General features: G+C 42.3%; 1 protein-coding gene across 1 annotated transcript; it reads right to left on the minus strand.

Moving 5' to 3' along the window:
* Nucleotides 1–8466: 8466 nt before the first annotated feature.
* LOC103690878 (syntaxin-3-like) lies at nt 8467–9360 on the minus strand. The gene has a single exon (XM_008773369.1). It carries the CDS (start codon nt 9358–9360, stop codon nt 8467–8469), a length of 894 nt encoding a protein of 297 aa, XP_008771591.1.
* Between the last annotated feature and the right edge of the window lie 3086 nt (nt 9361–12446).

Below are 12446 nucleotides of genomic sequence, written 5' to 3' on the forward strand. Positions count from 1 at the left end.
AAAATATATTGAAAGTATATCTTCCAATAAACTGGAAACTATTATAGAAATAGATATATTCGTAAAATATAACTTGGAAAATGTAAATCAATAAACTATAGAAAACTTAAATGAATTCATAAAAAGTAATGAAACTCATGGAGAGATAGAATATCTTAAGAAAGGAAAGTCTATGAATGGACAGAATCAGTGCCATATTCTACCAAACCTTTAAAAAAGAGTTAAGATCAATGTTCTTCAAGCTTACATTCATGAAGTAGAAAAGAACAGTACCAATCTTATTCTGTAAATCTAGCATTATCCTGCTAAAAGTTACATAAAAACTGAAAAAAAGGAATGATTAAGACACTCTTGTCCAAATACCCTCATGAACATAGAGGCAAATGTTTTCAATTAAATACAAAACAAATATGTTAAGAAAGTCATATGCCATGACCAAATATGTTCTATTTAAGCATGCAAAGATGATGCAACATGTAGAATCAACCAGTTTAATAAATCACATCAATAAGTATGAGGAATATGACAAAAATCAAATAATTATCCCAATGGAAACAGATTTGTCTTTGATAAAGTTGAGCATCTCTTAATTGTTATAAACTAAAAAAAAAAACCAAAACAAAACAAAAAAAACATGAAGAACAGAAAGAACTCATTTCAACATAATTAAGGCTATATATGACAACTCTGTACCCAACACTATTCTAAATGGGAGAAAATGAGAGCAGTTCCTCTAAAATCAGGAAGAAGAGAAGGTCCCACTCTTTCCATGTTTAGTCAACCAATACAGGTCTCAAAATCTTAGAGCAATATGTTGTGTGAGAGAAATAAATGTGGATATAAATAGGAAAGTAAAAAGCAACAACCACAAAACCAACCATATTTACAGATGGCATGTTTTTATGCTAAAAATAAGATCCTAAGTATTTCACCAGAAAAACTCTCAGGTCCAGCAGGAAACTTCAGCAAAGTAATAGTGTGTGAGTGGAAGAAGCCTTGAGTGAATGTAAAAAGAGCTGCTGAGTTACAGAGGATTGATCTGTGTGCCAAAACTAGCAATGGCACCTTCTTCCTCCCAGATGACTGAAACCTAAGACTGTCTGCCTACAGAGACCTCTCACCCAGACAAGCCAGTGCCCACCCCTGTGCTGTACATAAGAAGCATGCTGAGGTTCTTGTTCACTGCGTAATGCTCCTCAGAGTAGGCAGAGCCTGTCTTTTCTGTCCCTATACCTGTGCATGTATTCTTTCTGCCTTCTTTTTCCACCTCAGTCAGGTCAAGTCCTAACCAGTTTAAATGAGGCAAAGTAGGTAATAAAAATCAATATGCAAAAATTAGTAGAATAGTGAAAATAAATTTTCTAAGAAAGAAAACATAAAAACAACTCTATCCACAGTAGCTAGCAGTTGGAGATGCAGCTTAATGGTAAAGTGCAGCATCTACACAGCCCTGAGTTCTGTAGCCAGTAGCACATAAGCCTTATAGTGCCTGCAAATAGACCTAACTAAAGAGGTGAACGATTTCTACAATGGAGTCTTTAACATTAAAAAAAAATGAAGATACTGGAATATAGATATCCCTCTCATGATCATAGCAGTAACATTGTGAAGATAACTGTACTGAAATTAATCAAAAGGCTCAATACAATGTTAAAATTTCAAAGACATTTATTGAAGAACTAGAAAAAATTCCTAAAATCCACATTGAGGCAAAAATTATCTAAATAGCCAAAATGATTCTAAGTAGAAAGAAATGTTGGCAGTATCACAACATATAATCTCAGTTATATTTTAGTACCAGGATCATAAACAAAGAGTGGCAGATATATAGATGAAAGGAATATACTTACAAATCCAGAAAGAAAATTAACATCTACAGACACCTTAATTTGGGGCATTTTTAAAGCAGAGTACTATGTAGATCAGGCTAGCCTTAACCTTCTGACCCTCTAGTCGTCACTCTTCAAATTCTAAGATCACAGGCAAGCTCAACCATACCTGCCACTGCCGTGTAGTTTTTTACCAGATCTCAAAAAACCAATTGGAGAACAGATCGCCTTTTCAAAGGATAGCATGCTAGAGCTCAATATCAACAGACTAGAGAGCTAGAGCCATTTGAAAAAGGAAAGAAATTATATACATGTTTCTCAAACTGTACCCAAAAAAGCAATTCAAATTGTAACAAATTCGAGACCTGAGACTCTGAACTGGCAGAGGGTAATAGGTAAAACTCTTCAATGTAAATAAACATAAGCATGGACTTTCTGAGAAGGACTCTAAGCTCTCAGAAAATTATATCAAGAATGGGCAAATAGGATTGCATCAAACAAAAAAAGCTTCTTATTCACTAATCATTCTTGAATTCAGATAATAATGTGAAATATTTTTTGAGATGCCAAGTATTTTCAAATTTTAAAATGTTTTTGCAAGACTTTCAGTACTGCTCTAACCCAAAATTCATCCACAGAGCCTGATTATAAAGTATACATACAAAGTCTTTTAAAATTGTTTGAGGATGCTCTTCTTGGAGCAATAATGGAGAAAAATGTTAGATATGCTAGGAATGATCTTGGTAATCATCTCCAATAATGCCTTCATTCCACAGATAAGAAAGTAACAGAGAGAAAGAATCTAGGACATTATTTCCACTGTAGTGTTAATTCCATTGATTAACTGTCTCAGACCTTCTCCCCAAACCCTCACAATTATATAAGATCTTGCAAAATTATTCTTATTCCTATCACTGTGTTCACAAATACTGACATGTAATCCTTCCTTAGTCATTCCCACAAGAATTGGCTACTCATTTTATGTTGCTTCCATCTTGGGACTTCTAAATCAAATGTGATTAATTTAGTGCTAATTGAGCAAAGAAAAAACCAACTCAGTTCTAAGCAGCATGAGCAAAGCCTGATGAGACTCAGCTTTCATGCTTTAAGTACAAATCCAGGCTTCTGTTTGCTGAGAATTAAGGTACCACATGCTATATTTGTCATCACTAATTACTTTGATCAGATATCTGAATGCCTTTAGAGAAACTCATTTGTGAATATGGCAATTTGTGGTCTGGCAGTTGGTGGCACACACCTTTAATCCCAGCACAGAAGATGGGGAGGCAGAGGGAGGCAGATCTCTGAATTTGAGGCAAGCCTGATGTATAGAATGAGTTCCAGAATGACCAGGGCTACACAGAGACACCCTGTCTTGAAAAAGCAAAGACAGACAGAAAGAAAGGAAAGAAACAAACTAAGAGAGAGAAAAAGAGAAAGGAGAAAAAGAAAGAGAAAATGGTAGTTTGTGAATTCAAGCTGTGTGTTTTATATGGCCAATTTAGGTCAAATGTTTTCTTACATCCAGTAGAATTGGCCAGGTACAGAAGAATCTTTTTTACTAAAATTTGCACCCTATGTGGTTCAATGCTATAAAAAATACATTAAGTAAAATTAGACAGGAATAATATGTAGGACAGCTTATATTTCTCATTTGATACCGACTCACTCATCTATGAAATGTGAATGATATTATCTTCAAAACACATAACTATAACAGAATCTAATTGAAGAGAAAGTGGGAAAGAGCCTTCAATTCATTGGTACAGGCAAAAATTTCCTAAGCAGAACTCCAATGGCTCGTGTTCTAAGATCAAGAATTGATAAATGGGGGGGGGGGGGTTGGGGATTTAGCTCAGCGGTAGAGCGCTTGCCTAGCGAGCACAAGGTCCTGGGTTCGGTCCCCAGCTCCAAAAAAAAAAGAAAAAAAGAAAAAAAAGAATTGATAAATGGAACCTCATAAAATTGGGAAGCTTCTGTAAGGTAAAGGACATAGTCAATTGGACAAAATGGCGCCCTACAGATTGGGAAAAAATCTTCACTATCCCCACATCTAATAGAGGGCTAATATCCAAAATATATAAAGGACTCAAGAAGCTTACCACCAAAAAAACCAAACAACCCAATCAAAAATTGGGGTATAGAACTAAGCAGACAATTCACAATAGAGGAATCTCAAATGGCTGAGAAGCACCTAAAGAGATGTTCAAAAGTCCTTAGTGATCAGAGAAGTGCAAATCAAAATCACCCTGACAACAGTCAGAATGGCTAAGATCAAAACCTCAGGTGGCAACACATGTTGGCGAGGATGTGGAGAAAGAGGAACACTCCTCCATTGCTGTTGAGATTACAAACTGGTGCAACCACTCTGAAAATCAATTTGGAGGTTCCTCAGAAAACTGGAAATAGACCTACCTAAAGACCCATAAATACCACTCTAGGGAGTATATTCCAAAGATGCCCCACCATGCCCCGGAGGACATGTTCCACTATGTTCATAGCGGCCTAATTTGTGAAAGCCAGAAACTGGAAACAACCAAGATGTCCCATGACAGAAGAATGGATACAGAAAATGTGGCTCATTTACATGATGGAATATTACTCAACTATTAAGATGAGGACATCCTGAGTTTTGCAGGAAAATGGATGGAACTAGAAAATGTCATTCTGAGTGAGGTAACTCAGACCCTGAAGGACATGCATGGAATGTTCTCACTTAGCCCCCCCCTCCCCAAAAAGTACAGGATACCCAAAATACCTTCCACAGAACTCAAAAAGATCAATAAGCTGAAGGGCCCAAGTGAGGAAGCCTCAGTCCCCCTTGGAAGAGAGAAGAAAGCAACCACAAGGGGGAGGGGGAGGGAAAGGGAATGGGGGGGAGGGGGAGAGGGGAACATAATCTGGGACTGAAGCCCTGAGGGCCACAAAAAAAATGAAAACAGGCAACCTTGGGAGGAAGGAAGTTGGGAGGACCCTTTAGAATATACCAGAGACCTGGGAAGTGAGAGATTCTCAGGACTCAAAGTGGAGGAAACCCTAGATGAAAGGCCCTACAGTGGAGAGATGGAACTTATTGAATCCACCTCCAGCAGGAAGACAGGGCATCAAGTGAGGGATGGGGTTGCTATCCCACAACCAAAGCTCTGACCCATAATTCTTCCTATCTGAAGGAAATGCAGGGATGGAAATGGAGAAGAACCTGAGGAAAAGAAGGTTCAGTGACAGGCCCAAAGTGGGATCCAGCACAAGGGGAGACTTCAAGACCTGACACCATTACTGAAGCTATGGGGTGTTCACAAAAAGGGACCTATCATGACTGTCCTCAGAAAATCCCAACAAGGAGCTGAGTTAGATGCAGACATGTGCACCCAACCAATGAATAGAAGCTGCTGACCCCTCTGGTTGAATTAGGGAAAAGCTGAAAGAAGCTAAGGAGGGCAACCCTATAGGAGGACCAGCAATCTCAATTAACCTGGATCCCTGAGATCTCTCAAATACTGGACCACCAACCAGGCAGCATACACCAGCTGATATGAGGCCCCCAACACATATATAGCAGAGGACTGCTGGGTTGCGCTCAGTTAGAGAAGATGTACCTAACCCTCAAGAGACTGGAGGCCCCAGGAAGTTTGGTCTGTTGCGGTAGGTGGGGTAGGGACATCCTTGTGGAGTCAGGAGGAGGGGTATGGGAGTGAAGGAGGAGATGTGGGATGTGGAACTCTCAGTGGGGAGTAAAATCTGGAGTGTAAAAATAAATTAAAAAAACAGGACACGTTGCTATATGTCAAATCACAAATTTGTGATATTTTCCTGTACATTATAGTACACACATAAAATATCCCTATACTCTGTTACTTTAAGTGTGCAATCACTCCTAGGTCCTTATCTTCCAAAGCCCTCTTTCACCACGGCCCTCTCCCAAAGCACAAACACTCACATACTGGTCACATTTTTCCCCCTGAAATTAAAAACCTTGTGGTAACTGTAATGGTCTGTGTGATGGTTTGCATTTTCTTGGCCCAGAGAGTGGTCCTATTAGAGGGTGTGGCCTTGATAGAGGAAGTGTATCACTATTGGGATGGGCTTGGAGACCCTCCTCCTAGCTGCCTGCGAATGCTCAGTCTGTTCCCGGCTTCCTTCCGGTGAAAATGTAGAACTCAGCTCCTCCCGCACCATGCCTGCCTGGATGCTGCCAAGTTCCCACCTTGATGATGATGGACTGAGCCTGTAAGCCAGGCCCAATTAAATGTTGTTCTTTATAAAACTTACATTGGTCATGGTGTCTCTTCACAGCAATAAAACCCTAACTAAGACAGTCTGTAACAGTATTTTCAGAAATAATGGGAAATTATGGTTCTGAGAAACAGAGAAATCTCATCCATCACTGCTGATTCTCAAGGTCAGTGGCAGGATAAATAAAGAGCAATAATCCTCCCTGATATAATAGTAAGAAGCATGAAAGCATACAGGTATTCAGAAGGAAATAAGTGGAAAAGCTCATCAACAAGAACTCCACAAGAAAAAATGACACTTAGCATGCTAACTAATTATCATCTCATTAATTCCTTCATGTTTCACGGCTAAATGCACACACACAATGCAAGTAAACATATTATAATGAATTTTAAAAATATTCATTCTAGTGCAAATAATGTGTACATATGTGAACATCAGCTTCTTGATATTTCTGATGGTAGAGTTTGTCTAGGACAATAGCAACAAGGAAGATTGGAGTTATTTTTGGAAAGCTTACCTTCATTATTTAGGAGAAAATTAATTAGTCAGCTCCAATTTTTAAAAATTGAATGGCAGGCACCTGCCAGCAAGTGCACGATGTATTACAACAAGTATTGCAAAACTGTACCGTGTCTGTCCAAAGATATTTATGATCCTTTAAAGAGACTCATACACATTGAATTCATACACCATTTAATTTTTAGTGTTTACAAGGATTGCTGAAACTATTCTAATTTGATCAGAACCTTTGCCTTTGAAATGAGTTTCTTTGTGAGACATGAGTGACATTAACTGAACTAATAAAAAACACTGATGCCAACACTCTCCTGATTGGTAACATTTTTAAAAGGTCATGCAGGAGTTCAGAGAAAAGGAAGCTCTGATTATAGGTGTTCCTGCTCCTGAATCAGGAAGCTACAAATACACAAGTTTGTTTTCTCTTTAGAAACTATTATAAAGAAATGCTTCTTAGAAAACAAAAATCAACTCTTTTCAATGTATAAATCATTTATTTAAATCAGAAAGAATTTCTGACTTGTTTGATATTTCATGCATGGTCCTGAGTCACTCTTGAGTAAATGAAGCAGAGTATTCTTAAACCTTATGCTGACCATGGAGCATGAATTCCTTTAATCACGGCCCACTTCTATCTACCATCACAGAAAGTCCTCTGGTCTAGAACTCCATATTTTCTTCCATACATACTATTAGCATTTGTTTTTACTTACTAGTATATGATAACCTTCAGGAAAGACAAACTAGGGAATTTTCTCCCCAGAATAAAATACTATGATGGCAGTAGAGCTAAGGATACTGGGTAGGCTCCAAATCAAGCATCATTTCTGCTTTTGGTATTTCTGGGGTTTTGGGGGGGTTTTGTTCGTTTGTTTGTTTGTTTATTTGTTTGTTTTTTATCTTTACACAGAACATTCAAATAATCTTGAGCTTTGCTTTTCTGGAGTTTTCCTCAACATCCTGCCCACCATCATCAATTCTCTCAATTCAAGTTTTTGATACTCCTTTAACCAATTTTTGCAATCTCCCTCTTCCTGGCATCCTGTGCATCCCACCTTACCATCTGGCACACCTGGTTTGCTATATTGAAGTTTTAGTGTATATGGGAGTTGAGTGAGAATGATCCCCATAGAGTCATATATTTAAGCACTTGGTTCCCATTTAGTGAAACAGTTTGGGAAGGAGTAGGAGGTGTGGCCATGTTGGAAGAGGTGTGGCCATGTTAGAGATGGTGTGTCACTGAGAGTGGACTTTGAGGTTTGAAAAATCCAGCCATTCCCAGTTAGCTCTTCCTGCCATACAGTAGTTTCTCTAGATGTGAGTTCTCAACAACCGCTTCAGTCCCATGCCTCCCTATCTGCATGCTGTCATGTGCCCTACCTTGATGACTATGATGGTCATGGCTTTAGCCCTCTGAAGCCACTGGCTACAAATTAAAGTAAATGCTTTATAAGTTGCCTTGCCTATGGTGTTTTAATGACAGCAATAGAAAGTAAGTCATTGAAATATGCCCCATTTTTTTGGTTTGCCATTCCCTTAGAAATGAATATACATATTTTCATAAAGCACTAATCATTCTGGAACCTAAAGCAAACAGCTATAAAAGAAAAGGAAGAAAACATTAACTCCTGAGCAACGGTGTCTGCCAAAGGCAGCCAGACTTAAACAGTTTTTTTAATGTAACACATTGCACAACAATGGGTAAAACACAGTCAAATAGTCTGTTTATTGCTTGCTAGCTTTGAGGAAACAGACAAATCACACTAGATTGGTCAGCACAGATGTTGCCAACCATTTATTTGCAATGCCAATCTTAAAGTTTCGTACCAAAACAATACCTTTTTACTTCAGCGTTATTCACTACACCAGAACACATATTTCCTGATCAGTGTAAAGGCCCAGTGATACAGGACAAGCAAGTACAACAAGCACAAAGACCTGCAACAGTTGATATCACCATCAAAAATCGTGATTGACGCTTGTATTTAAGGGCTTTCTTCACTGTCTCATTTGACTGTTCAACATAGTCCTGGGTGCGCAAAATGTTGTACTCAATGCTATCCAGCAACTCTTGCTGTCCTGAAATGAATGTTTCTACTTGGAAGAAGATGGTACGCAATTCGCTGATCTGGCACTCCAGTTCCAGCAGCTGCTGGTTACGTACTTCAGCCAAAGCCAGACCCTGCTTAGCCTTCAAAACATCTAGATCACGACCGACAATTTGAGGAGGCACAGGGTTAGCCACCAGTTTTTCCAGGTCCTCTTCCTGGAGCTTCACCCCAGCTAGGTCAGCCTGTCTCACCATCTTCTCCTTCAGCCTGACCATATTCTGAGTCTCACAGACATAGTGGTGGCTGATGATGCCACGGTAGTGACTAAGGAGAAAAGAGAGCTGACTCTGACGAATGCGGTGCTCAGCCCGCCAGTACTTACAATCTGTGGCCAACTCATGCTGGATGGTGCTCAGCTGAGGCTGGATGAGTCGGGCTTGGCTAGCAAAGGAGGCCTTTATGATGTTCAGTTCGTTCTTCTCCTTGAACACACTCTCCTCTGTGGTACAACACAGGACACCTTGCTGCTTCTTGTCTATTAACTGAGATAGTCCTTCTAACTCTGTCAGTGCCAGAGACAGCTCAGCCACTTCCTGTAAAAACTCTTCTATGGTATTTGTTTCAGTCTTTTCAAAAGCATGGTTGTCAAACATCAAGGTGTCATCCAACTCCAAAGAGACTGTTCCGTGGTTAATGTGGTTCTTCAGTTCCTCTAATCTGTCCTTCATCTTCGATTCCAGCTGCTTGCCATATCTGCACTTCACGGACTGCAAAGGGAGATGTATCCATCAGCTTTGTCTGGTGGTGTAGGAAGTCAGGGGCAGCTCCGTTTTGCGTCAGTAGAAGCTATTAAAAATCTTTCCTTCCCAGGCAAGCAAACAATGACAAAGCCAATAGGCCACTGAACTGTTTATTCAGGATGAGGAGTGTCAGGTGGTAAAGCACACAGGCTGGACTAGAAGAGCTAAATTGTATTCCAGGAATGGGCTAGACACTTGCCTGATTTGTCAAGAGCCGAGGCAAGAGTACACATAAGCTATGGAGCTTTGGGCTAAGAGGTAACAAAGTAAAAGGCTGGAGTCTGAATAAACCCTGGAAGCAATGCTGTTGGCTTCAAGCAAGGTAACTAAGTGTGTAGAAAGCACTAATGACTATAGACTTCTTAATAAAGATTGAGCGGGTTGGGGATTTAGCTCAGTGGTAGAGCGCTTGCCTAGCAAGCACAAGGCCCTGGGTTCGGTCCCCAGCTCCGAAAAAAAAAAAAAGAAAAAGAAAAAAAAAGATTGAGAACTCATGCACTTAGAAACACAAAACACAATAAATAGTTTTAAAAAAAACGAACCTAATGATAGCATCCAATTAAAAAAATGGCTTCATCCAAATTCTAAGGCAAAACTAAACTTTGGTTCACTGGTATAGGGAAGAAAAAGAAGCATAACTTTTTAGATTGCAGGCCTGGTTCATTTAATAATTATCTCTTCATCCATTGTTAATGCAGACTAGTGACTGGAGTTCATTACCTATAAGTAAAACCTGCCTGTTATCTTTCTATTAGGCAACTATCTCCCTGTCACTCATTAAACTCCTTCACATAATTGGATGAAGCAAATGCATTCTTTACAGTATTTTCAAATATCATATATTAAAATTTAACTATTTTCTGCACGCCCCTTTCTGCGCATTGTCGAATCTTTATTAAAACATTTGTCTGGAGCTCTCTGCTCCCAGACCCGGTGAGAGAGAGACCCAACCGCCTGGTCAGGTGGGCACTCCTGAGGCTGCAGAGCGGAAGAGACCACCAACACTGCTCACCCCTGCCCACATCCCTGGCCCAAGAGGAAACTGTATAAGGCCTCTGGGCTCCCGTGGGGGAGGGCCCAGGAGCGGCAGGACCCCTGCCTGAGACACCGCCGGAACCTGATAGAAACAGACCAGATAAACAGTTCTCTGCACCCAAATCCCGTGGGAGGGAGAGCTAAACCTTCAGAGAGGCAGACAAGCCTGGGAAACCAGAAGAGACTGCTCCCTGCACACACATCTCGGACGCCAGAGGAAAAAGCCAAAGACCATCTGGAACCCTGGTGCACTGAAGCTCCCAGAAGGGGTGGCACAGGTCTTCCTGGTTGCTGCCGCTGCAGAGAGCCCCTGGGCAGCACCCCACGAGTGAACCTGAGCCTCGGGACCACAGGTAAGACCAAATTTTCTGCTGCAAGAAAGCTGCCTGGTGAGCTTGGGACACACGGAAGCAGAATTTCTCTAGGACCGGGCACGTTCTGTGTTTACCGGAAGTCCCACACCCGCGGATCCCGGCCCGCAGCAGCTCTCTGCTCCCAGACCTGCTGAGAGACAGACCCAACTGCCTGGTCAGGTGGGCACTCCTGAGGCTGCAGAGCGGAAGAGACCACCAACACTGCTCACCCCTGCCCACATCCCTGGCCCAAGAGGAAACTGTATAAGGCCTCTGGGCTCCCGTGGGGGAGGGCCCAGGAGCGGCAGGACCCCTGCCTGAGACACCTCCGGAACCTGATAGAAACAGACCTGATAAACAGTTCTCTGCACCCAAATCCCGTGGGAGGGAGAGCTAAACCTTCAGAGAGGCAGACAAGCCTGGGAAACCAGAAGAGACTGCTCCCTGCACACACATCTCGGACGCCAGAGGAAAAAGCCAAAGACCATCTGGAACCCTGGTGCACTGAAGCTCCCGGAAGGGGCGGCACAGGTCTTCCTGGTTGCTGCCGCTGCAGAGAGCCCCTGGGCAGCACCCCACGAGCGAACTTGAGCCTCGGGACCACAGGTAAGACCAAATTTTCTGCTGCAAGAAAGCTGCCTGGTGAGCTTGGGACACACGGAAGCAGAATTTCTCTAGGACCGGGCACGTTCTGTGTTTACCGGAAGTCCCACACCCGCGGATCCCGGCCCGCAGCAGCTCTCTGCTCCCAGACCTGGTGAGAGACAGACCCAACTGCCTGGTCAGGTGGGCACTCCTGAGGCTGCAGAGCGGAAGAGACCACCAACACTGCTCACCCCTGCCCACATCCCTGGCCCAAGAGGAAACTGTATAAGGCCTCTGGGCTCCCGTGGGGGAGGGCCCAGGAGCGGCAGGACCCCTGCCTGAGACACCTCCGGAACCTGATAGAAACAGACCTGATAAACAGTTCTCTGCACCCAAATCCCGTGGGAGGGAGAGCTAAACCTTCAGAGAGGCAGACAAGCCTGGGAAACCAGAAGAGACTGCTCCCTGCACACACATCTCGGACGCCAGAGGAAAAAGCCAAAGACCATCTGGAACCCTGGTGCACTGAAGCTCCCGGAAGGGGCGGCACAGGTCTTCCTGGTTGCTGCCGCTGCAGAGAGCCCCTGGGCAGCACCCCACGAGCGAACTTGAGCCTCGGGACCACAGGTAAGACCAAATTTTCTGCTGCAAGAAAGCTGCCTGGTGAACTCAAGACACAGGCCCACAGGAACAGCTGAAGACCTGTAGAGAGGAAAAACTACACGCCCGAAAGCAGAACACTCTGTCCCCATAACTGACTGAAAGAGAGGAAAACAGGTCTACAGCACTCCTGACACACAGGCTTGTAGGACAGTCTAGCCACTGTCAGAAATAGCAGAACAAAGTAACACTAGAGATAATCTGATGGCGAGAGGCAAGCGCAGGAACCCAAGCAACAGAAACCAAGACTACATGGCACCATCGGAGCCCAATTTTCCCATCAAAACAAACATGGAATATCCAAACACACCAGAAAAGCAAGATCTAGTTCCAAAATCATTTTTGATCATGATGCTGGAGGACTTCAAGAAAGACATGAAG

Source organism: Rattus norvegicus, chromosome X (assembly GCF_036323735.1).
Source record: "Rattus norvegicus strain BN/NHsdMcwi chromosome X, GRCr8, whole genome shotgun sequence".
Taxonomy (NCBI): domain Eukaryota; kingdom Metazoa; phylum Chordata; class Mammalia; order Rodentia; family Muridae; genus Rattus; species Rattus norvegicus.

Bases quoted from the DNA above. Each gene is read 5' to 3' on its own strand.
- LOC103690878 (XM_008773369.1), bottom strand. From the start codon at position 9,360: ATGAAGGACAGATTAGAGGAACTGAAGAACCACATTAACCACGGAACA.